Below are 27,071 nucleotides of genomic sequence, written 5' to 3'. Positions count from 1 at the left end.
TTGCACCTGAGAGGAAGAAACCCAGGTAAAAGTTCACTAAAATACAGTTCCATAATGGACTTAGAGTGCAACTGTATATTGTGTATTGTCACACAATAATTTTATACACTTAACCGCTTAGCATTCCCAAGATCTCTTTTGTAAGGGTACCACAGGTGGTACAGTGGAATACTAAGGGGTGAATACACTAAAAATATTCTTGATGTCTCAAAATAGCTCAGTTAAGTACACTTAAACCTACATTTATGTTAAGAACTACTACTAAAAAGGTTTGACATTAAGTACAAAACTAATGCGTGAAAATAGAGCACTTTAAGTAGTGCACTTTTTTACCTGGGAAGTTATATGCTCCTGACTGTCTCTTGCTTCGTCGTTTTTCTTCCCAGTAGCAGCATTACTATTAGGCCTATTTGTGGATTTCAAAGCTTTCTGACTCTGTTGAATTTGCAAAAAATTGATGACGTCACACAAGTGGTGGAGTGTCCAGATCAGATTAATGTCAAATTATTGCTGTAAATAACGTACATTGCATTTGAAGATTACTTTTGTGATCCTATTTTTGTTCTCTGTTTTTTTTTGTTTCATTCATTCATTTTCATTAATTCATAATAAATGTTACCTCTTACATCACTCCACCCAAGGGATTCTCCGGGGTTCGCACATGACAACAAACAGCGCTTTATTTATTTATTTTTTTGACAAACTAAGACATAATAGAATTTGTATATATTTACAGTACATGCACTACATTTTGTTTGCTTATTTTGCTCAAAATCATGATGTATGTAAGTGTAAATGTGATAATAATAAGGAACTATCTAATCACAGTTGAGACGTGGGGCCCGTTCTCCGTACGTCACTTACTACATCGAAGATCAAATTAAACATCCGAGATGTCCTAATCTCGCTAATCATCATCTGGATAATTCGGTTCTTCGAACACACTTGATGTGTACGATTAGTATATCTGGATTAAATTGTCTGGGATCATTGCACGCTCACGCACGGTTTGGAAAGGCAGCATATATCGATAGAAGAACTAGTGATCAGCCACGCTGCTGTTGGCTGGTTGTTACGTCAAAAGACGTAGTTATATCCATTTTTTTTACAGCTGCTTGAAGATTATGACAAATTTTAAAACCTTCAGGAACACTTCAAACGATGCACAGACAGATAACTTTAATGATATTTATTACATTTTAAAGCAGTTGTAAACTGAAATTGTATATTTTGATAAATGAACTTTTAGCTCTTTTTTATAAATTCTCTTTATTATCAATGAGATTTGTCTCATTGTCATCAATGAGATTATCAATTGTGTTTTTCCCCACAAAATAAAGTATTTTATACCCATTAGTGTTCACTGCATAGGATACCGAGGAAAGTGTCTGGAGGACTGTCCATTTCAATAACATTTCTTAAATTGGATAAACTCATAGCAGTTGCAAGTCTACATCATCTGAAAGGCATCCATCTGCCTGAGTCCGCTGTGGTACAGAGATGAGGAAAATATGATTTTGTTGTGCTGTTTTATTGCTTTTAATGTATTGTGAATTATTGCTTTTTCTCCCCAAAAGGCACAAGGCACATCCATGTATAAACTTTTTAAAGTCTTTAAAGGTTGAATATATGCAAAAAATAAAAAACTTCAATACATTGACCTTGACAATATAAAGAACACAAACCTAAAACTGGAGTTTTTAAAAGATTGGAGATTTAGAAACTATTTTTATATTGTTTACTGACCTAACAGTTATTGCAGGTAAAAGATGACACTGGTACCTGCCTCTTATTCATGGAGATTAAAATTAAAATGCATGTGGGCCTAAGCATGTTTGTGTTTTTTTTTTATTTAAGAATAATAAAGAAATGGTATTCCAAAAGTTGCATCTCATGAAGCTCAGTCTAAGTGTAGTGGTTTGGAGATCATCATCAGTCTGCACCTCCATCACAGGTCTCCTCTCTTTTTTGATGATGTATGTAGTGTAGCACCTGCACATGCAACATACAGGCCCTGTCAGGTTCATTCCTTAGACTTTTTATACACTGGAATCCTTCATTCCTATCAGTTGCCCAAAGATCATTTCATGATCCTGTCCTGGCTAGAGCTGCAGTGTAACAGGTTTGGGTCAGGGAATGGTTTCTACAAACACAGTCCCATCATAAATGTGACTGAAGATTGTTGACTGATGCAGATTCAGGTCGTTTCCAGTGCTGGTGGTGATATAGGAGCACATAGGTCTCACACCATCTGAGATATTTAATCAGTCAGCTTCCTTATTGATTAAATTCCTTTTTGTTTAATACAATTACTACTATTAAAATTAATATTACCTGCAAATATTATAATTTATTTTCAGAAAATAACCTCAGAGGCCTCAGAGGCCTATGATGCAGTCTATTCAAGACAATCAATCAAGACACATAATTCTCATAAATGATCATGACTGCAGAATCTTTAGTTCCCTTATATAATATTTATTAAGCTGGGTTCTTAAGAGACTGAAATACCACAAAATTGCAAATGTAAAGTGAAGTGAAGTGACCTATTTGTCAGATATGGTGACCCATACCCGAAATGTGACCTCTGCATTTAACCCATCCAGTGAGTAGTGAACACATGCACAGTAAGTCGCGGACACACGTACACCCAGAGCAGCAGCTATTAATGCAGCGCCTGGGGAGCAAGTGGGGATAAGGTGCCTCACTCAAGCACACCTCAGCAGCAATCACTGCAGCCCCTGGGGAGCAAGTGGGGGTAAGGCCCCTCACTCAAGGGCACCTCAGTCATTACCCGCCGGTCCTGAGAATCAAACCGGCAACCTTCTGGTCACGAGTCCGACTCTCTAACAATTAGGCCACAACTGCCCAAATGCGTGCTTTTATATATATTTAATATGAAGGTCCAACAAATTAATATGGCAAATATCTCCTTCACAAGAATTCATTCATTCATTTATTTCAGTCCTCACCGAAGACTTTTCACAGTAAATAAAAATTGTTCTGAATATATTATATTATATTAAATATTGTTCTAAAAGGAAAGCATCGCGTTAATTACTGTACATGTTAAATTCACAAAGCTCTTTCTATTAATCCTGTATTAATCCTACAAATCATACACCGCTTGTTTATGAATGAAGCCGATTTGACTGCGTCATGGCCGCGATCTAATCCTGTTTAGTATGGGATTACTTTTGTGTCAATAAAAATGAACGCAAACTTTAAAAAAACGAACAAAAAATATACAATGAGAAAGAAAAAAACACTTTGATAATGAAAACAATAAACTCAATTGCAAGAATGTGACATGATCTTCAAATAAACTGCTATTTTTCTTAACAATTTTCTAAGTTTCGTTTTTGCAAATAATAGTTTTGAATTCGCTGGTAGATTTTTCATTTGCGCTTTATGAGTTTTCATTTACGCTTCTCAAGTTTTCGTTATCCTCTCTGGCACAACTCTCACGTGTAGGCGGGACTTATGGCCGTTTTACGCGGATTGGCTAGTGAGTTTTTGATTGATAGCTTCCTGACAAGGAAGTCGACAGTGCAGCGGATTAGAGAGCAATCTGCTTGCAGTTTTCTGTATTGTATTGTTTTAGTGTTTGTACTTAAATTACTTTCTTATTTTGTTAGTATATTAGCAGGGTTGCCAACTTTCACGCACTTAAAAGTGTCACAATAAACTAAAAATACCAACACATGTACAATAAAACGGCACAGCCATAAACATTCTGTATACTGCTGAAAATCCCCTTAACGTCTCAAAAGAGGTAGTCAGATTTGTCTTTATCAATTGTCTTTATACCTTTTTAGAGCTCACTTAGGATCTTCCACCACAATAGCCTAGGCAGAGCCTCCCTCACCTCCCTGTTACCCAGACCGTAGATGAGTGGATTTATACAAGGTGGCACCTGAAGTAGCACCACCAATAAGATGTGCAGGGTCCCTGCTGATGTCCAGCCTGGAGGGTTATTTAGATACCGGATCATTGCCACGGTGCCTTCAAGTTCCCACAAAGCATCCGACACTATTTTAAGAAAGATGGGCAGCAGATGAAGTAGAAACATGGAGCAGTAAAAGACCACAGTCCTGCACGCCCTTCTGTTAACTTGGAATGGCTGTATGGCATTGCGTGCATCTTGATACATCCACAGATAGGAGAAAAAATACGAAAAGACACAAAATAGAGTCAATACGAGCCCTACCACTACCAGCCCAAGTGGGTCTCGATGGTATCTGGTTCACAAAGGAGTCCTGTAGTTGGTTTTCCTAGCAATGAGGGCTTGTGTCCTAAAGTGAGAAGTCCTGTTATTACTGCAGACAGTGCATTACTGTTGGACCCTGGGTGACAATGAGCATAACATCGCTCACAATAAGATTTTTTAGCAAAGCAAAGCGTGGCTCCCAGGATAAGTCTTCAGAATTTCCAAGACTGAGCAGTGTGCAACTGTTAACAAGAAGCGAGATGATGGTCATTATCACAATAACACAAACCAGTACATGCACTGCTGAGTTTGAGGGTAGGATGGATTTGAAGAGGCAGCGTCCCTGGTCTAACAGCTCGAGAGTCGCATGCAGAAGCAGCAGTCCATAGTGTGAAGAAAGGTATGGCATGTTTAAAATGCATCTGGACGACGGTGATGGGTTATGCACGTTGTATTAGACTGAGCTTTGGATTTTTAAAGACTCGCTCGGTGATATGCTTGTATTAATTGAGCGCCCACAGACGCGTGCGTCGAGACAGATGCTGGCAGGTAAGTGACTTCAGGGAAGGTGGGGCTTATAGGCCTATTATTTGGCCAAATGTCTTACAAACACAAGGAGTACAAAGACTTGATGGAAAACGACTATATAGCTGCGTTTGCGATGTTGGCAGTATTGCGAATGTTTTTATGCTGTCATTTATATTTTAGTAGAATTTCGGTAGCAAGTGGCAATTTATGTATATGTTGACATTTTTTTGCAATTGGCCTAGTTATCGTAACAGAATTTAGTTAAACTGTTTAGCTTGTACGTCACTGCGCATATAGAAACCACAATGCTGCTGGAAATTAATAGTTTGAAAGGATTTTAGCAGATTTTGTTTCCACTTTAGGACTATCTGCCAAGATGTTTACACAAATAATTGACTAATTCTATTTTTTTTATAGTTGTATTTTAACGTGTTTTCTATGTAGCCTATGTAAAATGCACGATATGTGACTTTCTTCTCTCTCTCTCCCCCATCACTTTGTGCGAGCGTTAGGGGACAGAATATATACTTTGTATAAATGTCATGTCTATGAGAAGGCCCCACAATGTGTGCATGCATGTGTGTGTGCGTGTGTGTGTGCGTGTATGTGTGTGCGTGTATGTGTGTGTGTATGCGTGTTCATGTTTGTATATCCCGGTGGGGACCTAAACCTGAATGCACACCAACACATGGGGACTCGTGTCACCGAGGGGACCAAAATTGAGGTCCCCACGGGCAAAAAAGCTTATAAATTGTACAGAACAATATTTTTTTTAAATCTAAAAATGCAAAAAGTGTTCTATGATCTTTAGGTTTAGGGTTTGGGTTAGGGATAGGGAATAAAATACACAGTTTGTACAGTATACAACTCATTACGCCTATGGACTGTCCCCACGGAGATAGTAAACCAGACATGTGTGCGTGTGTATGTGTGTACGTTCATGTTTGTATATCCCGGTGGGGACCTAAACCTGAATACACACCAACACATGGGGACTCGTGTCACCGTGGGGACCAAAATTGAGGTCCCCAGGGGCAAAAAAGCTAATAAATTGTACAGAACAATATTTTTTACAAATCTAAAAATGCAAAAAGTGTTCTATGATCTTTAGGTTTAGGGATAGGGGATAGAATATACAGTTTGTACAGTATAAAAACATTACGCCTATGGACTGTCCCCACGGGGATAGTAAACCAGACATGCTGCGTGTGTGTGTGTGTGTGTGTGTGTGAGAGAGAGAGAGAGAGAGAGAGAGAGAGAGAGAGAGAGAGAGAGAGAGAGAGAGAGAATGTAAGAAAAGCCTTTATAAAATGGCATGGACATATCCATATCCAATCCTATATAGATCCATAGCAAAGATCACTTTATTTTACACTTTATTTCATAATTGTTTTAAATATTTTATACTTCTTACAGTATTATTCATTAATGCGAGTCTTATGTTTTACATATTTTCATGAAGTGACTGGCAGGAGGAAGCTTTAGAAATCATCACAAATAAACACACCGGTTGTCTTGTACTTTTGCATTTTTATACCATTTGATAACATTTAATCCAGGTTTTTTATTGTTGATATAATGCAAAAAAAGTACTTACACATACGCAGACGCACAAACACTTGCAAAAATGAACTGTAATAGATGACCACATTACTTGGCCACTTTAATATCTGCAATTGGTTTTCGTACTGGAGGTCGTAGGGCTTTGGTAAGAGCACAGGAGGGAGAGTGTTTCACTGCTCCTTCCTTATTTAGCTTGCTACATGTCTAGTTGTTCTCCAAGATTCAGCTGCTGTTCTTAAGAATGTCCGAGAATAGTGTGGGGGGGGGAGCAAAGACAGAGTTTGCAGTTGGTGCTGTCATTTAGCTCAGCTTAGCCTTGGAGAGCTTGGGTGACATTAGTCATTCATGAAAATAATGCTTTTTATAACCGAGCCCTAAAGTGGTCATCTATAGGCTAATGCTGCACTACCGTCACGATCTGTGTTAAAGATATAAAGGGAGGGCCGAGCATTGGAGATTAAAAACTGTGATGACAGGAAACACAATTCTTCACTGAGTGATTTGTGATTTCATTTACTTAAATCTATAACTGCTAGTTTGATGAACAAATTCACTAACGTGTACTTTAACCTCTAAACTATTAGAGTAGACATGAGTTTAATGAACTAAAAAGAGGTAGAAAATCATTAAATATTTACAGTATGAGCTGTTGGTTATTCCTGATGTCATTCGGGTCAGCGTCACACACCTGTTGCTATTCTTAAACTGTTGTTACTGAGTTCAGGGGAGATTTAGACAACACTGTAAAAAACCCTGTAAAAGAACAGAATTTTCCGGCACCCAGGGTGCCAGTAATACTGTAAAATCACAGTTTTTGTCCATCCATTTCTGTTATACATTACCGTATTTCAAAAATCTGTAAAAAAGTTGTGGAATAAAACAGTATTTTGTAAATATGTTTTTTTTACAGTGAACCTAAAGAAAATGTTTTTTCAGCGGAACAACATAATGAGGATAAGTGCGCTTGGAATAAAAAGCTTTTTTTTTTCTTGCAACAGGTGTGTTACCTGGCAACAGAGCAAAATAAGACATTAGTTTAGTAAGATAAGGAAGGGGGGCACATCAGAAAAAATGAAGAGACATCGTATCCAGGATTTGAAAAACGATTTCCATTAATTATTTCCAATAATTATGAATTATTTCTGTATATGGTAATATACAGTAGAAATCACTTAAGATTGGACTATAAGTAAATGCATTATTTTTCAAATCATATAGGTTTGTGTGCATGTTGTATGTGAGAAATGTTTACTTGAAATAAATGGGTTGGATGAAAAAGAATGAATTATAACGTTGTTATACGTTTATCATTTTAAATGAAGTGGGTTGGGTTAGGTAGTAAATTTCATTAACAAAATAATTTCTGTATTGGCATTGCAACCTACTCAGTAAGGAACTAGTGACACAATTTATTTTAGCACACAGGTACATAAAAGGCCTCACGATCTACCAGTAGGTGCCTGTACTCTACTCTTAATATGCTAGCACCTTCTATCACAGATAATGACTTGCTATAAGTGTTACCTGTCCAGAAATGCACTGTAAATCATATCAACCTGTAATTGTGGTTGTGACATCATATGGCTGTGTCATCTCCACATGTCATGACATTGATTGTAATTTGTGACACAGCCTCAGAGTAGATATATTTGCAAAGCCAAAGAAACTCTAGCAGTCTAAGGATTACTATGAGAAACTGGAGAAGGCCTGGAGGGATAGGGATGCGAATCCTCAGGAGTCTGACAAGGTCACTCCTGGTGCTGTAGCATTCGTGCCAACCCCCGAATAACATTGCCAGGACAATATTTCTGTTTATCTGGTCACATAAAACACTATTATTATTATAATAATCCACATATTACAGTGATAGTTGTTTCATTGTTTACTCGTGCAGTCATTTCAAACCTGTATGACTTTCTTTGTTTTGCAGAACACAAAAGATGTTTTGAAGAATGTTGATAACCAGACAACACTGAACCTCATTGACTTCCATTATTTGGACACAAAACCACTGAGAGATTTCTCAAAATATCTTCTTTTTCATCAACAAATACAAACCCTTAAGGACTGATAGAAAGGTGAAGAAATGCAGGCATGTGAGTGATGCAAGCACATACATCTCATCCCGATGCTTGGCGAGCGGTTGCGTCTTTGCGTGTGCAACCTACATCTGTTTCTAGATTCTCTATTTATTCACTGCCTAAACAACGTCTCATTGCTTTCCCTTTTTATTTGTTGAGGGGAGAAATGCCATTGAGATCACTTGTCCTTTAGCTAAATATGGGGCAATAGAGGGCACATAGAGGTGGGGATGGATTAGAAAGGGATGAAGGAGAGGGGTGGAGCTTTTTTTGGGCTGTGCAGACATTGGTTAACAAGTTCCATGTCTAAAGTTTCTTGTCCAATCCTGGCCATTTTCTGGAAGGTGAGGCAAAGTGAGGTCTTATTAGTGGAGTCTGGAGCCGTTGGGTACATGGAGCACTTTGGAGGTCTTTGGTGCACAGAAGATCATTTTATTTTATAGAAGACCACATATTACTTGTGTTTTTAAACAGGTCTCACTAACAAGCTGTCAGTATGGTAAGATTTCTATAATGGATATGGATCAGAAGCGTCATGCAGTGCTTGATGTTTTTAACGCGCAACATGGATTTTCCAAACGCCTGGTTGAGGATTTTAAATACATTTCACACTGTAACTGGGGGTTAATAGTTGTATGGCAAATTCAGAATGTGCTATGTCCATCGAATAATGAAAACTTTTTTACTTGTATGATACATGTGTTACATCTGGTGTATAGGCACACTAAATGTAAACATGCTTTTGTGTGTTTGTTTTGTTTGCAAACCATTTGCACTTCAAGTAATATCCACAGCGGTCAAGTCAGCAGGCCTATAATACAAGTAATAGAATACTAAGTATTTAGTGTGCTTGCTACAAATGATTGGAAGGCGGTCAGCTACTTTTACTACGTGCTGTTATGCATGCTTAATAGTGTTTGGTCTTGTTTGTGTCTCTGGAGACAAGTGGTAAGTAACCCCCATCATCAAAGAGGAGAGAGAGAGAAAACATAAGATTTAATTACAGTGCTGAGCCTATCTTGGTACTTTGACATTTACGATGTCCTTGGTTAGAGCATCAAAGGAACAATGTTCCGTATATATTGCTGTTAGTTGAGATCATTCATTTTTACACAAAGCCTGATGACAGAAATCAGGCCAGTGGTCTCTAGTATGATTCTGTTGTCCTTCACTAACCATCAAATAATTGAAAAGGGCTGATCCATCAAAAGGCAGAGAAAAACAGAATAAGTGAGATTGTAGGTCTTCAAGATTTGATAGGCAGACATCAGCAGGAGGCAGTTTTCTATTCCAGGTATTCTAACTAGCCTAACCTGCAGCTTCGTGCTTGCTGTTCTGGTCCAGACCAACAATATCCAGCATTCACTGTAAAAAATGGAAAATGTACCAGCAATATGCTTTAAATTCTTTTGACAGACATTTTCATTCATTTAAAAAAATTCTAAATACAGGACAAACAGCTGTAAAAAAATCTATACGGAAAATTCTGTCAAATTAATACAGTACAATGTGCACTATTTTTATGGACTTTGTTTACAGTGTACGTCAGGCTGGACCATCATGGACACTGATGGATTTTTTTTAGCAGGGATGAGAGAGCTAAACTCATCAATGACAGGATACACAGGGGTACAGTCATTTCAAAACAGAAAAAGGACCTTCCAAAACACTTGCAACAAAACTGGAAACAATTTTTTCATATATGGTTTTATAGCAATAATATTTGTTTTGATTTGAATTACTAGGATACTGTATATAAACATGTTTTATTAGAAGCATCCCAATACTTTTGTCCGTGTAGTGTTGCTATATTAAGCCAATGTGTGCACTACAGGAGTATGTGAAGTCATGTTGTTTGTGTGTGTTTGCATATTTTTAATGTATGTTGTAAATGGTAATTTTTGTAATTTCTTTCTTTAACTCCATTTCATATTATTAGCCCACTGATGCCCAGGCCGACGCCCGCTCTTTTCTGAGCGAAGAAATGATTTCTGGTGAGTGTGTGAATACAGTAATGATACTATTTTTATACATCACAATGAACTTTAGGAGTACAAACCAAGTGTTATTATTGTGGCACACATGAAACACATTTCCTGCCTTAAAATTTTTGTGGGGTAAATTGTCCTATCATCCAGCTTTTGAACATTCTGTCTTAAATTTCTTTTTTTCATCTTACATGTAAGAGTTCAAGGCTGCCTTCGACATGTTCGACACGGACGGTGGAGGTGATATCAGCACCAAAGAGTTGGGTACCGTGATGAGGATGTTGGGTCAGAATCCATCCAGAGAAGAGTTAGATGCCATCATTGAAGAAGTTGATGAAGATGGTAAGTTAATATTCAAATATCAAATTTATCTAACACTCTGAATTTTTATTCCCTTATGGCAGATGGTTATATTAACTTGCATTGCATGTGTCACTGTGACAATGCTGATATGATCTACCAGTTAAACTACATAAACAAACACAGTTCAGTTCAATCAATTCTTGTTTTTCATCTTCAGGCAGTGGCACTATCGACTTTGAGGAGTTCTTGGTCATGATGGTACAACAGCTAAAAGAAGACCAGGCTGGCAAGTCTGAAGAAGAGCTATCTGAATGCTTCCGCATCTTTGACAAGTATGTCACATAGCCTAATGCCCTCACCAAAAATGCAGACAGCATTGGAAAATGTCCTTGGATGGTCATGTGATTTTTCTGGCATGTCCACATTAAAAAGCAAATGTTCCCATATAAGTAAAACATAACTCTAATAACTCTAATAATATGTAAAGAGCAGAAGATATGAGATGCATATTGGACATTTCTATCTCTAAGTAATGAAATCTGGCTCATTATTCACAAAAACACTGTTCAGACAATTTACTTTAGCTTACTATGCAGGTTGTTGTTATTATTAGGTGAAGATACGATTTTTGTTTAACATTTAAACTTACGGCTAACTGAGTATGCACTGCAATGTTCTTACAAATAGTTTATCTTATCCCTGGACAAATAAACTTGAGACTGAAAATTGAGATTTATACATCATATGAAAGCTGATAAAGTAAGCTTTCCATTGATGTATGGCTTGTTAGAATAGGACAATATTTCGTAGAGATATAATTATTAGAGATATAATTTTTTTCAGACAAAAACAAAATATTGAGAAAGTTAAAGTTGTTAAGTAGAGGTGCTTTAGCAGGCGATTGCAAAGAATAACAGGTTTGATTTAACACTCTCTATTCTCTTACCGCTGTAATGACGTTATGAAGAGCAGGGGCGGACAGACCAGTAGGACATTCTGTCAAAGTCCAGAACGGCCGTCCCACCGACGGACTGCTACCGCGACCAGGGGCAGACCATCCATCTGGAAAACTCCAGGGCCGTTTTTGCTTCCCAGTCCGCCCCTGGTGAAGAGTAGATGAACCCGAAAGTGAAAATTCTCAACTTAGATACCAAACTTGAGTGGGTAATTCCTAAAGAGCGGGCAGCAGCGAGTGATATTTGAAGGCGTGTTTCTGGCCATTTTTGTTCACGTTTTCTTTTTACATCCACTCACAAAAATAAAGTTTTGATATATTTGTGGTAGGAAATTTACAAAATATCTTCATGGAACATGATCTTTACTTAATATCTTAATGATTTTGGGCATAAAAGAAAATCTAAAAAAAGATATTGCCACAAATATTCCAGTACTTAAGATTGTTTTTTTTTTGGGTGCAGGGTCACATTTGTAAAGACTACAGTGAAAGTGTAATTACTTAAAAGGGATTAGAAAGGTGCAGGGGCGGACTTACCATTAGGCAAAGGTAGGCAATCGCCTGGGGCCCCGAGATACCAGGGGACCCCAAAAGGAAGGGGTGGACTAAACCAATAAGCCATGTCAACAGCCACGTAGAGCCCCAAGTAATCATCAAAATAGTCGGGATATCCCTGTTAACATTTTACATTATTACATCTGTACGAAGGCACTCCCCCCATTATAGATTAGAGTGGACCATTCCATTAGCACCGTATATGCGCGAGACGAGTTCGACACCAGCTAGAGAAAGTTAAAGCAGCGGCGGAATTAGAAGAACTACCCACAGCAAGAGTGTCATTGTGTGGTACATTAGCTGCAAAACGAAGTAAAAGTCGCAGGGAAATAAAACAACAAAGAAACGCAGCTACACCAGCGGAGAGGAAAAAATATGATTTGCAAAATATTGTATCCAAAGTCTCTTCTTTTTCCCCTCACAAACTCCACCGCCGCTCCATCAGCAGTAGCGCATCTCTCTCCCGCCAGACACAGCACTCTCCCGGCCACGAGCAATGATAATGTGCCGGTGAGTATTTCTCCATGAACACCGACAACACAGTTATAATGACTGACGACCACAACATCTGTCAAACAAAAAGCGCTGTGCGCTTGGTAGTGCTCGCCAGTTCAAAGGTAGAAAGGTTGTTTGACTCCGCTGCGCAGACCGATGGGCACATAAAGACATAATATAATAACGTCAGTACAGTGCTAACGATTCATACTGTATGCACTAGTACAGAAATTTGGTCACATTTAAATGCATGAAAGGTCGTTAACCACAAAAAACACGGAGAGAGGACACACTTTGTATATAGTAATCCCAGATTAGGGTTTTCCTCAATCAAATTTCGTGCCGCCTTAGACTGTCGTCAAAAATATGTCGAGTGTCTTCACAAAAAACACTGCGTGCATTATTAAACAGATTGTCATTTGTAACTGCAGTTACGCCACAATGGAGGTGCTGTTTCGTTACCAGCAGTGAGACGCTGAAGAGTTCTGTAAAAGGGCTATATTAGGAGCTGTATTAGCTGTGTTTCACGGCTGTTCAGGAGTTTTACGTTAAATTTACATTTTCTTGAATTTCTTGAAAAGATTTCCTAAATTAACTTGCTGTACATCATTATAATGTTTTTAGCTGTGAAGTTGGCTCGTTGAATCAGCGTTATTCTGTACACAGCGAGTTCGCCAGTATGAACGCATATTGCGATCAGAACGACTCGCAAACAAATGACTCCGTTGAACCAATTCGTTTACACAGAATGTAAGAGATCAGTGAATCGTTCAAAAGCTCAGTGAACTACAAGAGAACGTGTTAATGAGCTTTGCTCATTTAGTTAGACTGGTTACTTGTGGGCTAAAAAGTCTTATAAAAAAGGCTTATTATTAAAATTTTCAATTTTTCTGTTTGATTGAATAAATTTAATGCTTTATATAACTTATTAGTTTTCATTTCATCAAATTTTTTTAGAACTTTAAATAAGTGTTTTGTTAAGACACTTATCCCATGTTTTTCATTTGGGAATTCATTATTATATTTTTTTTAATTAGTCAGTATCTGTGTTTATTAAGCTTAGTTTTCCCCTGTCACTTTGACTGGGGGTGAAAAGTTGTGTGCTTTGAGGAGGAAGAAAAATAAGGGTTGCAGTAAAGTAAAATGGTGCATAGTTGGGGCCCCCATACATGGATTTGCCTAGGGCCCCCAAATCACTAAATCCGCCCCTGGAAAGGTGTGGGGTTATTACCGCACTTTAGGTCACAATTATAGCAGATGACTGTGGGCTGAAGGTCGGGAAGCGTTAAAACTGAAGGCCTGATTCTCTCGCCCAGTCACATTAGTTTAAAGAAAAATGAAAGAAATTTGGTCACAAGAGTTGCTTGTTAGTGATATGAAGCTGATTTTACTGATGTCAGGTTACTGATTTGTTTTCCTTATTATTCTAATAAACAGGAACCAAGATGGTTTCATTGATCGTGAGGAGTTTGGAGATATTGTGCACGCCACTGGAGAGCCATTAACAGAGGAAGATATAGATGAACTCATGGCAGATTCAGACACAAATAAAGATGGAAAGATCGATTTTGATGGTAATGTAAATCTTATTTTATTTTATTAAAACTGTTTAATGAGGTATTAAAGCGGTAAAAAAGTATTTACAGACATGACAAAATAAGACAAAAGGCATTTCTGCATTTCTACTTGAAAAAAAGTGTATTGTTACGGGTCAAAGTTACTGAATTACATTTGGATGTAATGTATGATATTTCATTATAATGTATGACATTTAGATTTTTTTCTTGTCATTCCAGAGTTTCTGAAAATGATGGAGAATGTCCAATAAAATCAATATAACATTCCATCCCCTCACACCCCAAATGATGTACCAGTATAAGCCATTCTGCTATCTTTAATGGAAAACATGCTCAAGGAAATTCAGTCCCCCAGGTTTTAATTATTAACAGAACAATGGAGTGGCATTTGCTTTGAGAAAGAAAATATGGTGGGTCAGTACTGTCTTCTTGGTAACGTCCCTCAAGGACTGGATTGTGAAGGCGTCTATAAATAACCATCCAGACCTTTTAGGAGAAAACCTCTTACCCCACCTCAATCAAAAGCCGCCAGCTGTCTCATTACACCAACTTCTTCCCAAGACCCCCTATTTTCTTCTGTTAGAATATGTGTTTCAAAGTAACCTTAGAATGTTTTGTTGTCATGGCAATAAGGAACCCCAGGTTAACATTGTCACTTTAAAAGGAAACACATTACTTGTTTTGGCCTCATGTCGTTTATTAGTGCAAATATGACAAGGAATGTTACTAAAGTCATCTTTATGAACAATGCAGCTAATTGCCATTATTTCCTAATGTTTTAACATAGTCCTTTATATTTTTCAACTTTAATTTCACGAGGATACGTATCTAAAAATATCTAAAAGCTGTAATGACATTCATGTGGTGTTATCCGTCCATCAACATCTATTCTTAAGACAAAACATACTTAGGTCTTCCCCATCTCAGTAGGCATGTCCAAAATACAAAACATTTGGCCATTCAGTGAATCAAGCTACAGTTATTTTTTTCGGTTGGTCTTTCAATTCTTATTGGAATATTCCAGTCATTTCAATATTGTCATACTTACCCTGCCTACTGATGTAAACAAAACTGGACATAGTCTTCACATTGCCAAGCAACTGGTAGATTGTAATTCCTAACCTTGCATGCCACTGCAACAAAGGCATGCGCACATATATTATAGAGATATATGTATAATGTTCTCACGGTAAAAAAAATGAGGCAAAAGCTGAAATGTCCATTTTTTTCTTCATGTGGTAGAGCGCCGTGATCCTGTTGACACCTCTGTCTTCAGGTTGTGAAAGTATTTTCTCACGTTAATGCTGTGAATACATTTTCCAGAGCTGCAATGGAAAGGTGCCATAGGCTTAGATCATAATTATCCTTCAGGAGGTACCTTGAGATGATTCAGACAACAAACTGCATAACAGAACCTTTCCGCTCTCGGATCACCCCCTTAAACTCTCATTTTAAATCACTTCATTTCTGCCGCAAGGTATATAGTTGACAACACCCTCCTCCAAGTTCCCCCTACAGTAGATCTTTCTCCAATCCACGTCTTAATATTTCCTCAGTCAGGAAGCGTATGCCATACAAGGCTCTTCAGGGTATGGGGTACCTGTGTCACCATTTGTGTTTTTAGGTTTTGGGTGGGGTGAAGATCAGAATCGCTTGCTATTCAGAGCACACAAAAGTTTTGCAGCACAGCACTTTCCCAAGAGGTTTAGGGTTTCTCTGCTTCACTAAAAGGGGGGTGGTGGTACAGAAAGCTATCGGCTGTAACCACTTTAAAAACGAACTCCTGTCTGTACACTTAAGAAAAGGCTCAATATTATTCCCTCGCTTATAAGACTGAACAGTTGCTTAATATTATACAACATTATCGTTTGTTTCAGACATGACTGAATCACACAAGTGTTTTGGGGTGAACTAAGAAAAGTGCAAAAAAGCTCTCCAATACTACAGGGACTGGTAGCCTCAGAAAAGCTGTTGTCAAATATCATGAATGATGATGTCCACAATAAAGTACAGTTTGAAAATCTCTCATCGGTTGTTCCAATGTGTTTCCTTCTAATATAATAAATACAGCAGAATGAAGCAGTAGTATATTTCATGTGTTCTTGTATACTGTTTATAAAGAAAGAATATATGCTAATTGTACTCATTTCACATTGCGATTGGCTTACGGGACCCTCCGAGCCCTAAAAGTTCAGGGTTCTAAATCCGGAGACCTGTTACCGGCGGTGGGCGTGTCCTGGGTGGCCTGTTTAAAGTGTGTCTGAACTGTCACTTGACGTCTAGTCTTTCTGTTGGGGTGTGAGCGCGTTGACCACTGCTTGTCTCGTGGATATAAGGGAAACTAATCCACAACCATGGTAAGACATTAAACATTTAAATCGTCATCTTTGCTAATGGACGCATGAAAACATGAAATGTGAAAAACAAAAATAATTATTAAATTGAAATTGCATTTATCAGTACGTCCGTTAATAGTAAAATATGATTATAAGCTCCCATGCAAAGTGCATTTTAAAAAGCTTAAAATTGCATTTAAAAAAATTGACTTATGCTATTTTGACCTGCCTCGCAACATCATTGAACATTTTGTTTCTTTGTGTTCAAATACTTTATCCCCAAATTTTTATCATAATAGCCTACATAATTTCATATAAGTATGGCATAAATTCTCTTTTTACCTTTCTACGTATTTGTTTGTAAAACTGTATCTGGAAGTTATTAGCGTGCTAGTGTTAAAAATAAAAGTGTAGAGGTTGATATTGGTTACTGTTATTTGATATGGAAATGGTCAGCGGGTTAGTAAATTAACTAAAAGCTTAGGCAACACATTCCCGGGTTTCCATTTCGGAATTACCATTTACAGTTATTTGACTGGGGGGGTAATATGTTGAGTCTTAAAATAGTTACAACATTGCACAGCAGGGGTTTGGACACCAAATGCTGCTCGCAAGGCCCACGACCTAACGCACCAGATGGGCAACTAGTTGAAATACAGATAAAAATCTCTCTTTCAGAATGAGCCTTTTATCCCGTTTATTCATAGATATGATTAATGCACACAACGAACCTTTTTATCAAAGAATATAGGCCTAAGTACACACATTTAAAATGTAAAATATGATGCAATAACTATTGTATAAAAAGTGAATTAAAATAGGTATCAAATCAAATTAAAATAGTATATTATCACAAGTAAATCAGATCTTGAAATAAACATTCATAAAGCAACAGCAATCTGTTTTTTGTTATTAGCCTACTGTAAATAAATTGCAGACATGGATTCAAAAAAGCATATTAGAAAACACATTGTAACCATTGTCGTTTTACAGACTGACGCGCAACAGGAGGCCCGCTCATACTTGAGCGAGGAGATGCTTGCCGGTGGGTGGCCAGAACAATTCTATAATTTAACTCTGGTTCTTACATAATATGTTATTAAATGCATCTATTTGTTCCAATGCATTTTGTCGCTTTTAAAGAGTTCAAGGCTGCCTTCGACATGTTCGACACTGACGGTGGCGGTGATATCAGCACCAAAGAGTTGGGTACCGTGATGAGGATGTTGGGTCAGAATCCAACCAGAGAAGAGTTAGAAGAAATCATTGAGGAGGTCGATGAAGACGGTAAACAGTTCCTGACAGAGTAATAATAACGTGTTTATCAATTAAACATAAAAAACAAAAATGTAGACCGCAACAGCTCATGTATTCCATACTGTAAACTTGTAGGCAGCGGATCCATTGACTTTGAAGAGTTCTTGGTCATGATGGTGAGACTCCTAAAGGAGGACCAGGCTGGCAAGAGTGAGGAAGAGTTGGCTGAATGCTTCCGTGTGCTGGACAAGTATGTCTTTGATGTTTTCCTTTTTATTTGTGTGTGTTTGAATCAGACATCAGACTCACTTCATTTTACGCAACACTTTTATTCTGCAGGAATGGTGACGGTTACATCGACAGAGATGAGTTTGCCGAGATCATCCGTAGCACTGGTGAATCCATCTCAGATGAAGAGATTGATGAGCTGCTTAAAGACGGAGACAAGAACAACGATGGCATGCTGGACTTTGATGGTATGACCTTAAATCATTACGTCAATTTTAAAGTATTTATGAGTGGTGACCAAAGAAATGACATTTCCGTTTTTTCCACAGAATTCCTCAAGATGATGGAGAATGTGCAGTAAAACAGAAACTCATGGACATTCCTTTCCCCTCTCACCCCTTACCCTTTTAATGCCACTCAAACTCTCCTTCCCCTTTTGTCCTCATCTGCCTTACTGCCTCCATCTCACCTCTTCAGCAGACAGACAGAAAAACACCTGTGTGTGGTTTGCCAAGGTTCAGCTTACAATGCTCTTTATTTTGGGATCCCACTGACCCCCATACCTTCAAGACCAAAGGATGTGATGTGGTTCTTAACTTCATCATATATGATGGTACTCAGTTCACTAGAAGCATATGCCATGGTAGACCTCATCTTAGTGGGTGTTTAGTCTAGATTTCGTCTAGATCAGCAGCTTGTTATCGCTGCATAGACCAACGCTAAAGCTACAATCACTGTATTTAAGAACAAACGCTTGAAACAGAATAAAAAATAAAAACACACTCATATTTAGTTGGTCTGACATTTTGATTTGTATGGTATTGTTTTGAGCAATCTATCAATTAAACATTTATTTTTTTCTGAGAAGTTTCTGGTATGTTCTTAGTTTCCCAGTCAGTTTACAATTTCTGTTTATAGTACCATAAAAACATAATTATTGCTTTTTATTACAAAAAGAAACATTCATAATATCAACAGAAATTGAACAAGCACTTCATGGTAATTGGCTTTATTATTCATAGGAAACTGCTCTATTTCTGTTTGCACATATTACTGAAATATATTTTTCTATACCTCAAAGTTTGTAAATCAGTAAATTATGTCTTGTTCATAAGGCTGTTGAGTATTATTTTAATCTATAGGTTTTTTACAATCCTTTTTGCAACTAAATAATTGATTTTGGTGAAAAGTGATGTTTACTAAAAATATCAAATGCTAACATCTTAAGAAAATGTGTTTCATCTTCCAGCCTATTAGCCAACATTATTTTTAAACAACTCATGCATGCAAAAGCTATAAATTAAATGTAATTGAAAAGAGTTATCTTCCCACATTTATGTTTACATCTTCAACCACCACAATCTTAAAATCCTAACATTTTAATCCAGCTTCAATGCTTTGACAAAACACAAATGTGTCAGAAACTTACACAACATTCTTTATTTTGTCAAATTTTTTGTTTTGCAAACATTGTGAACACTCAGCATTACAAACTATTAACTGAACAATTTATTTTAAACTTACAGAATTAACTGTCTTCAGTTTAAGCATATGGAAAAAATGACATTAAACTTTTACGCCACGAATGTCCTTTCAAGTCATTTGCACACAGGTATTTTCTCCTATGAAACATTTAACCATGTATCTTTATTGTTCAATAAAAAACATTTATATTTCAGGACAAAACTGAAAAATGTTCCACAGTTTAAGGCCTACAGTCACCTGGAAATTCTTATTCCTAATTTCACAAAGCAAAATAAATGTAGCCTTATGCATGACGTGCGTTACCATACAAACATGTAAAACACAATTAAGCAAAACTACATTTATTATAAAAAGTGACAACTTAACAAATACTTTAGGACCCATAATTAGCCTCGTCAAAAGCTTTGCGGGCTTTCTTCAGTTCCTCGTTCATTGTAAGAAGATCTTTCACTCTTGCAAACTTTCTAGGGTCCTTACGGATTAGAAAGACAATGTCCTCCACCTGAACACGGCCCTGTCGTCCTATAGACATCGCCTTGTGGGTCATCTCCGTGATAAACTCGATGACCAAATCCTCCAGTATATCCACGGATTCCGTGTACGGGTTCTGGTCGTCACCAAACCCATACATCATGCAGCGCAACTCTTTCGAAAAAAGTCGCTTTCTTTTTCCATGTCCAGAGTCTATGCCGTTACCTCCGTCCTCTGTATCCTCCTCAAAGCCAGGATCATCTTCCTCTTCAGCCATTCTATGAACCAAACACAGACCTCCGCCAATTCAACAACGAAGAACAACGAAAGAGACAAATGTAATGTTAAACGTCAACGCAAAAAAAATCCCTGCTGCTATTTCAAAAGTTAAATACTTTCAATAATTTGTGTAACTTACGCGTTAAAACGAAATACGATCAAAACCTCCGATCCAAACAGCAGCCACAGAGACAGGAAGTAATTCTCATTCACTCACATTTTACGCGCCATAGTACGATGACAATAATACCGCCAGCGCCACCTAGCGTTATGGAGGAATCAAATAATAAAGACCAACTTCTACTGCAAGATCTCAAAATATATATATATATATTAAAAAATCTTGCACAGTTCATAACAGATCGGAGAAATAACAAGAGGATTTGCTCGAGGTTAGAAAAGCAAACATTTAAAACATTTCTGACCTGATATAATTCAGATTTTCCCGGGATGCACTGCATGCGTCAACCAGAGCAACGTCCACGTCACAGTAAGTAAACAGGGGTGCCTGGTGGATCACAAAAATAAACAGCTGTTTGATTTTAATAGCGGAAGTCAATGGCAGAGCCATGCCACAGACGCTCTGAGAAGATGCGAGTGCGCAAACTATGTAAACAGTGAGGTAAGAAAATATGTGATCGTTGACCTGTTAGTAGTTAACTATTAGCTTTAAATGGCACAGTCAGCATGCGTAACCTGTCACGTGCATCAATGATCGCGATTCTCAGGGCTTTGGAAAATGTTTAACGTTTAAAGCTTATTGCGTTGCGTAAATTTCGTGCGTAAAGACGCCATAGAAATCATAACCGTGCATAGTTATATCAGTTAAAACCTATTTTATACAGTCTATGGTTAAAACACAGTATTCTATGTTGTCATGTGTTAACGTGTTGTTTCTCTGATCAATACGTATCTAGCTGATCAAACTGTTGTTCTTATCTAACCACTCAAAGCTTAGCTCTCCATATGTTACCATACAGTGGTCCCCAGTTTGAACACTGTTTTTAGACGGGCTCTAATTCTTATATACCTTTGGTCATATAGACATAACTGTCTCGAGAAAGCCGCACTTTTTCAGATCCGGATTGTCCATGATGGCGTGCCCGAGGCAGTTCATCCTCAAGGCTTTGCGCACGGTTGGCCTTGTGCTTTTCTATTATGTGTTTTCCATTGGGATAACGTTCTACAACAAATGGCTCATGAGGGTAACGTAAACTTTTACTATATGAAAATGTGTATGCTATTCTAAATTTCAAACATTTGCATGCATTCATCCAGAAGGTTTTTGACTGTTTTGTCATTTTCGTTTACTTTAGGACTTCCACTTTCCTTTGTTCATGACCCTGGTCCACCTCATCATAATATTCTGTTTTTCTACGCTGATACGCTGTGCCATGCAGTGCTGGAGCGGAAAGCTTCGCGTAACCCTCTCCTGGAAAGTTTACCTCTCAAAAGTGGCTCCAACAGGTGGGCTAAAGAGAGGGAACTAATAACAGACTTGATCACAATTGGGTTAGAGTGAAGTCCACATTCATTGTGCATGAGAATCTAGTTTTATTCTGCTTGAATACCATGTCTGTTTTTATACATAGTATATTTTTATTCCAAAAAAAGATTGATCACAAAGTCTATACATTGAGTCTGTACATTGTGAAGTATAATTTGGTTATTGTCAAAAAAAGCTTAGTAGTTCAACCAATGCTATTGTCTTTTTCAGCACTGGCATCAGTGCTGGATATTGGACTATCCAACTGGAGCTTCCTTTTCATCACAATCAGTTTGTAAGCATGTTTTTTAACCATGTTTGCAAGTCATCAATGTTTTGATGTTTCTTAACCATTATGGTTTGAGGTTTTTGTCAAAACAACAGCAACACTGATCTGATGCAGCATTTTATTTTTGCAAATGTTAAGAATGTGTTAGCGGAGCAGTGGCACAAAGGCAGCAGTAGGTTTGTGTATAAACATGTTTTTGTCAGATGTCAGATTTACTATATAGAAAATGTTTTGCTGTTTTTTGTCGCTTCATAAAAATGTTTTAGATTTGCTGCTGAATTGGCACACTATGTGAAGCAAATACAGACTCCATGCCAAAACACTGCCTGTAGATGTGTAGGTTTAAAGGAATAGTTCACCCAAACATGAAAATTATTTTATCAATTACTCACCCTCTTGTCATTTCAAACCTCTATGAGGTTTCTTCCGCAAATCACAAAAGAGGATCATTTGAAGAATGTTGGTAACAGAACAACAGCGGTACCCATTCACTTCTATTGTATGGACACAAAACCAACGCAAGGGTACTGCCGTTGTTCGGTTACCAACTTTTTTCAAAATATCTTCTGCAGAAGAAAAAAAAACATACAGGTTTAAAATGACGAGGGGGAGTAAATGATGAAAGAATTTTTATTTTTGGGTGAACTATCACTTTAAGTTGTGCCAGAACAAGCCATATCTAAATCCACCATCTCTGAATTTGGATTCAGCAAATACTTAAATGGATCAAACAAAAATGTATGTTATGACCTATGTTTATTATAATGTGTATAATAATATTATTATTTACTTGGAATCAATAATAATTTACTGTTACATTTAGTACCCCTACTAGTACATAAAAGTCAGAAAATGTTAATTGGAATGTAAAAAATATTTTGACTATCTATTTTTTCTCCATTTCTGTATGCTGGTTTATACAGTCTTATCGTTATATCTGAAACTTTGTCATCCTGGCACTTATTGTGATTATTCTCTGCTTAAGATGAATTGCTTGTTGTTTTTCTTAGCTGTATATCGCTTTGGAAAAAAGTGTCTGCTAAATAAATCCATGTAAATGTGAATGTTTTTTTCCTGTAGGTACACAATGACCAAGTCTTCCGCTGTACTCTTCATTCTTTTTTTCTCCCTTGTCTTCAAACTAGAGGAGCCGGTAAGTTGATGATATACTGAATGTATCTTTAAGTAAAGGATTATATTCAGGATATAAAAAGGTCACATTAAACAGCTAGCATTTAAAGGTGCTGTGTGTAATTTTTGGAGGAACGCTGTGACTGAAAAGAAGTAGAAATAATAAATACAACTAAACAAATGTCGCTTAATTGACCCTTTTCTCTTTTGTACTCATCTCACAAAAGTCTTGAGATTTCAAGCCTATGAATAAAATAGTACTTTAACTTTATTCTTGTCTGTTCCTGTTCATGAAACTAACATTGCTTTATTTTCTGAAATGTAAAATAAATTGTCTTTATCTTGAGTCTGTAGTAATACAAGAAGTGGGTTAATTCATTTTAGCTGCAACTTCAATAAAAAGTTAAAAATCTCATCAATGAATTCTACACTAAAGATGTACTGTATATGTATAATCACATTTTTAGTGTTAGTAAAGAACTTAATCAGATAATCACATATACAGTATAGGTTGATTTATTCATTTTTTATATTTTGGATTTTAAAAACAAGTAGAAGTCGTGTTGAATGTCATAGTATGTCACGCGGCACAAACATGCAGAATGGAGGCCGCTGTAATGACAAATTTGGTCACCGTGTGAATTGTGTCTGCCTAGGACCCAATTTAATAGGTAGTTGTAATGCCTGATCACAAAGTTGTTATATCGCTAGCCGAAGCTGCGTTAGCTTCTAGCGAGCTAAATACGCTGGGTAAAATAAAAGCATTAAAATGACATGTTAAAAAGTAAGTTTACGAAAAACATATGAGCATATAAGCTTGATGTAACATACACGCTAGTATTTCTGGGTCAACATTTGCTTAACAAACAAAAAACATCACTTTAGATATTTTAAAATTACCATGGTTTTATTATAGTAAACAACTAAAACAGTAAGAACGGGATTTGTTTGTTTTCACATCCCATAGCTTCGATGATGTACTATTATATGAAGCATTTAGTGAAAAAGACAATAATGGTCATTTTAACAAAGTACTAGCGACATAAATCGTAATTTTGTAAGAATTGCAATCAGGCGCTAAAAACATCGTTTTCAAAAATTTGCACTTGGAGACCCGTTTTCAAAAGTTGCGTTTTCAGTCCCCCAAAACGCCGTTTTCATGTAAATGAACAGCCAAAACGCATGAAAGTTTTCCGTTTTTAGTTGAAAACGGTCTCGTGTAAACGGCCTCTAAATCTTCTGTCCTTTTTAATCCAACAGAATCCATTCCTGATCCCGGTGGTGTTACTGATAGCCAGCGGTCTGTTCATGTTCACACTCAAGTCCACCCAGTTTAATCTGGAGGGTTTCCTCATGGTCGTGTTGGCCTCTTTCATAGGTGGCATCCGCTGGACTCTGACCCAGATCCTCATGCAGAAAGCTGAACTTGGTATGTTGGGGTCAAGAATTAAGAAGGAAATGACTAGATTTTTGTTCAGCTCACTAAACCTTCACCTTCACAGGTCATTTACCTGTGTTGATTCTGTATGATTGACACTAGCCTCTATCCCTGGCACACACAGGCCTCCAGAACCCCATTGACACCATGTATCACCTGCAGCCGCTCATGTTCATTGGCCTCTTTCCTCTGTTCCTGTTAAATGAGGGTCAGTCTGACAACTGGAATTTTTTTTCTTCGCCTGTGTTTCGGTTTTGTTTAACTTCGGTTTGGTTATGTTTGAATGTATTGTCACTCTCAGGCAGAAAACCTGCATACAAGTCAGTAAGAGCAACCCATTACGTTTTAATTTACAGGTTATTAAGTAGTAGCTTGTAGCTTTTTTCTGTAATTTTGTTTTTAAATAAGCCATTTTATTTTGGTGAAAACTCTTACTTTTTTCTCAGTGCAGTTTTAGTTGAGTCGCACAAAGAAATGTATTCATCCCGTTTCTGGTTTTATGTATTCTGTATTCTGCACATGCAGGGCTCAGTGTGAGCACCACAGAGAAACTCTTCCGGGTCACTGAACTTTCTCACCTGCTCTACTGTCTGCTGACACTGTCTGTGGGTGGCATGCTGGCCTTTGGGCTGGGTTTCTCTGAGTTCCTGCTTGTGTCCCGCACGTCCAGCCTCACACTATCCATTGCAGGCATTTTTAAGGTAAGAATATAAGTACGAGTTGCGTTCACTTCTAGTTACCTTTGTATCATGTTTTTGTTCATAGCTTCTTGTTTTTAAACTTTTCTCAGCAGTTTCAAATCTTTTCTTGGTAAGAATTGTGATTATTTAATAAGACATCCCTGCCCTGTCTCTTTCTATTTTTTGGTGATAAAAATCCAACTTATTCTCCCTCTCTCTCTCTCTATAGGAAATCTGCACTCTGCTGCTGGCGGTGGAGTTCATGGGCGATAAAATGAGCATGGTAAACTGGTTGGGCTTTACTGTCTGTCTGTCTGGGATATCACTGCATATTGGCCTCAAAACGTACTATAATAAAGGTATGACCTATTCTAACTTGAACCGAGAATTGTTGCGATTTTGGTCTTGTATGACATAACAGAAACCTAAATCCAATCTATGTCCTTAGTATGTGTCATTTTTTTGTAGGAACTAACTTGATGGTGCGACAGCTACCAGGAAGAGACAAACCAGACATTGAGCTTCCACTTCTGCAGACTAAAGAAGACTATAATGAAGACACAAACGATGAGGAGGAACATGAGATTCTTCATTAGACTGAAAAGGGATGTATATGATGTCATACAGTAAAGAGGACTGAATAGAGCCATGAATTATTCTCTTTGAGGGGGTAATTGGTGGTCACATTGACCACAGATACAAAATAGGCCTCATCTATGAGATCGATGAACATAGGATCTACTCAACAGACTCTATATAGCTATAGCTTGACTCGTTTGAGAGAATACAGAGAAATTCTTCAATCTTTGGTAGGATTACTCTAAATATGTGAGTGGGTACAACCCAACAGTCTCAGCACAGGACCAATACCCAAGTGACCTTTGAAATTTCTGTTTACATTGATAATTTATATTTCAGTTTTTGAGAAACAATTATTTAATTAAAAACCATATAATGGGACATGGTTACTTGTAGATGTGTTTTTAATAAAATGAATGAACTTATTGAATGTCATATTTTGTTCACTAGACACATTGATGGAGTGCTTTTACTCAGTGCTTCGATTTCTTGTACTTAAAGGGGTCATATGGCACGAATACGTGTTTTTCTGTGTCTTTGGTGTGTTATAAGTTGCCCATGCATGTATTAGACACGTAAAATTGCAAAAATGAAAGTGTTGTAACAAAAGATGCATTCTATCTAAAAGCGAGTGCTCACCCAGACCTGCCTGAAACGCCTCGTGTAACCACACCCCCACAAATCTACGTCAGTTGGTGGTATGATTTGACTAAGATTGCCCAAATGAATGCACAAGTAAGGTGGGCGTTCCTGTCAGTACAATTGCTTTGATGTTCCAAATATGGTAAGAGGCGTCACATTTCCGTCACAAGCTTGCAGTATTCGACCAATCACTACGAACTGGTTAACTGGCCAATCATAGCACACCTTGCGTTTCAGAGCCATGAGCTTTGTAAAAAATCTGCGCGTATCAAAGAGGAATGCAAACATGCACGGTATGTGGGAAAATACAGCGGTTTTGAACCTTAAATCGTGTATACACATTGCATTGCATCTAAAACAAAATGATAATATTCGTTTTAGCCGTGTCATATGACCCCTTTAAAGGGATACTTAATTCAAAAATAAACGTTTTGTAGTCATTTATTTACTCTTATGTCATCCTCCATGACTTACCTTCTTCTGTGGAACACAAAAGAAAATATTTCGAGAAATGT

General features: G+C 37.4%; 4 protein-coding genes across 7 annotated transcripts; 3 read left to right on the top strand and 1 right to left on the bottom strand.

Annotated features, from left to right (window-relative positions):
- Window positions 1-8,724: 8,724 nt before the first annotated feature.
- On the top strand, window positions 8,725-16,278 carry tnnc2.1 (troponin C2, fast skeletal type, tandem duplicate 1). The gene is made up of 6 exons (XM_057363271.1): window positions 8,725-8,881; window positions 10,322-10,376; window positions 10,569-10,712; window positions 10,891-11,005; window positions 14,116-14,252; window positions 14,475-16,278. Exons 1-6 carry the CDS (start codon window positions 8,879-8,881, stop codon window positions 14,504-14,506), a joined length of 486 nt encoding a protein of 161 aa, XP_057219254.1. The 5' UTR covers window positions 8,725-8,878; the 3' UTR covers window positions 14,507-16,278.
- Window positions 16,279-16,492: 214 nt separating this feature from the next.
- On the top strand, window positions 16,493-18,943 carry tnnc2.2 (troponin C2, fast skeletal type, tandem duplicate 2). Its single transcript, XM_057363417.1, has 6 exons — window positions 16,493-16,612; window positions 17,585-17,636; window positions 17,735-17,878; window positions 17,984-18,098; window positions 18,188-18,324; window positions 18,406-18,943. The coding sequence occupies exons 1-6, from the start codon at window positions 16,610-16,612 to the stop codon at window positions 18,435-18,437; spliced, it is 483 nt and encodes a 160-aa protein (XP_057219400.1). The 5' UTR covers window positions 16,493-16,609; the 3' UTR covers window positions 18,438-18,943.
- Window positions 18,944-19,691: 748 nt separating this feature from the next.
- taf13 (TATA-box binding protein associated factor 13) lies at window positions 19,692-20,573 on the bottom strand. 2 transcript variants are annotated; one of them, XM_057363419.1, is made up of 2 exons: window positions 20,451-20,573; window positions 19,692-20,310 (listed from the first exon to the last, which is right to left on the bottom strand). In XM_057363419.1, exon 2 carries the CDS (start codon window positions 20,307-20,309, stop codon window positions 19,935-19,937), a length of 375 nt encoding a protein of 124 aa, XP_057219402.1. In that variant the 5' UTR covers window position 20,310; window positions 20,451-20,573; the 3' UTR covers window positions 19,692-19,934. The 2 variants fall into 2 exon arrangements, with proteins under 2 accessions (XP_057219402.1, XP_057219401.1); XM_057363418.1 differs by having other exon boundaries at window positions 19,692-20,329; window positions 20,451-20,567.
- Window positions 20,574-20,713: 140 nt separating this feature from the next.
- On the top strand, window positions 20,714-26,295 carry slc35c2 (solute carrier family 35 member C2). Of its 3 annotated transcripts, none has more exons than XM_057363416.1 (10): window positions 20,714-20,933; window positions 21,390-21,516; window positions 21,628-21,778; window positions 22,029-22,092; window positions 23,167-23,239; window positions 24,478-24,646; window positions 24,780-24,863; window positions 25,181-25,356; window positions 25,565-25,694; window positions 25,804-26,295. In XM_057363416.1, the coding sequence occupies exons 2-10, from the start codon at window positions 21,403-21,405 to the stop codon at window positions 25,929-25,931; spliced, it is 1,089 nt and encodes a 362-aa protein (XP_057219399.1). In that variant the 5' UTR covers window positions 20,714-20,933; window positions 21,390-21,402; the 3' UTR covers window positions 25,932-26,295. The 3 variants fall into 3 exon arrangements, with proteins under 3 accessions (XP_057219399.1, XP_057219398.1, XP_057219397.1); XM_057363414.1 differs by having other exon boundaries at window positions 20,719-20,933; window positions 21,356-21,516; XM_057363415.1 differs by having other exon boundaries at window positions 20,717-21,516.
- The last annotated feature ends 776 nt before the right edge of the window (window positions 26,296-27,071 follow it).

The sequence above is a fragment of the Triplophysa rosa genome, linkage group LG21 (assembly GCF_024868665.1).
Source record: "Triplophysa rosa linkage group LG21, Trosa_1v2, whole genome shotgun sequence".
In the NCBI taxonomy this organism is placed as follows: domain Eukaryota; kingdom Metazoa; phylum Chordata; class Actinopteri; order Cypriniformes; family Nemacheilidae; genus Triplophysa; species Triplophysa rosa.
This window is presented reverse-complemented; position numbering and strand designations above follow the sequence as displayed.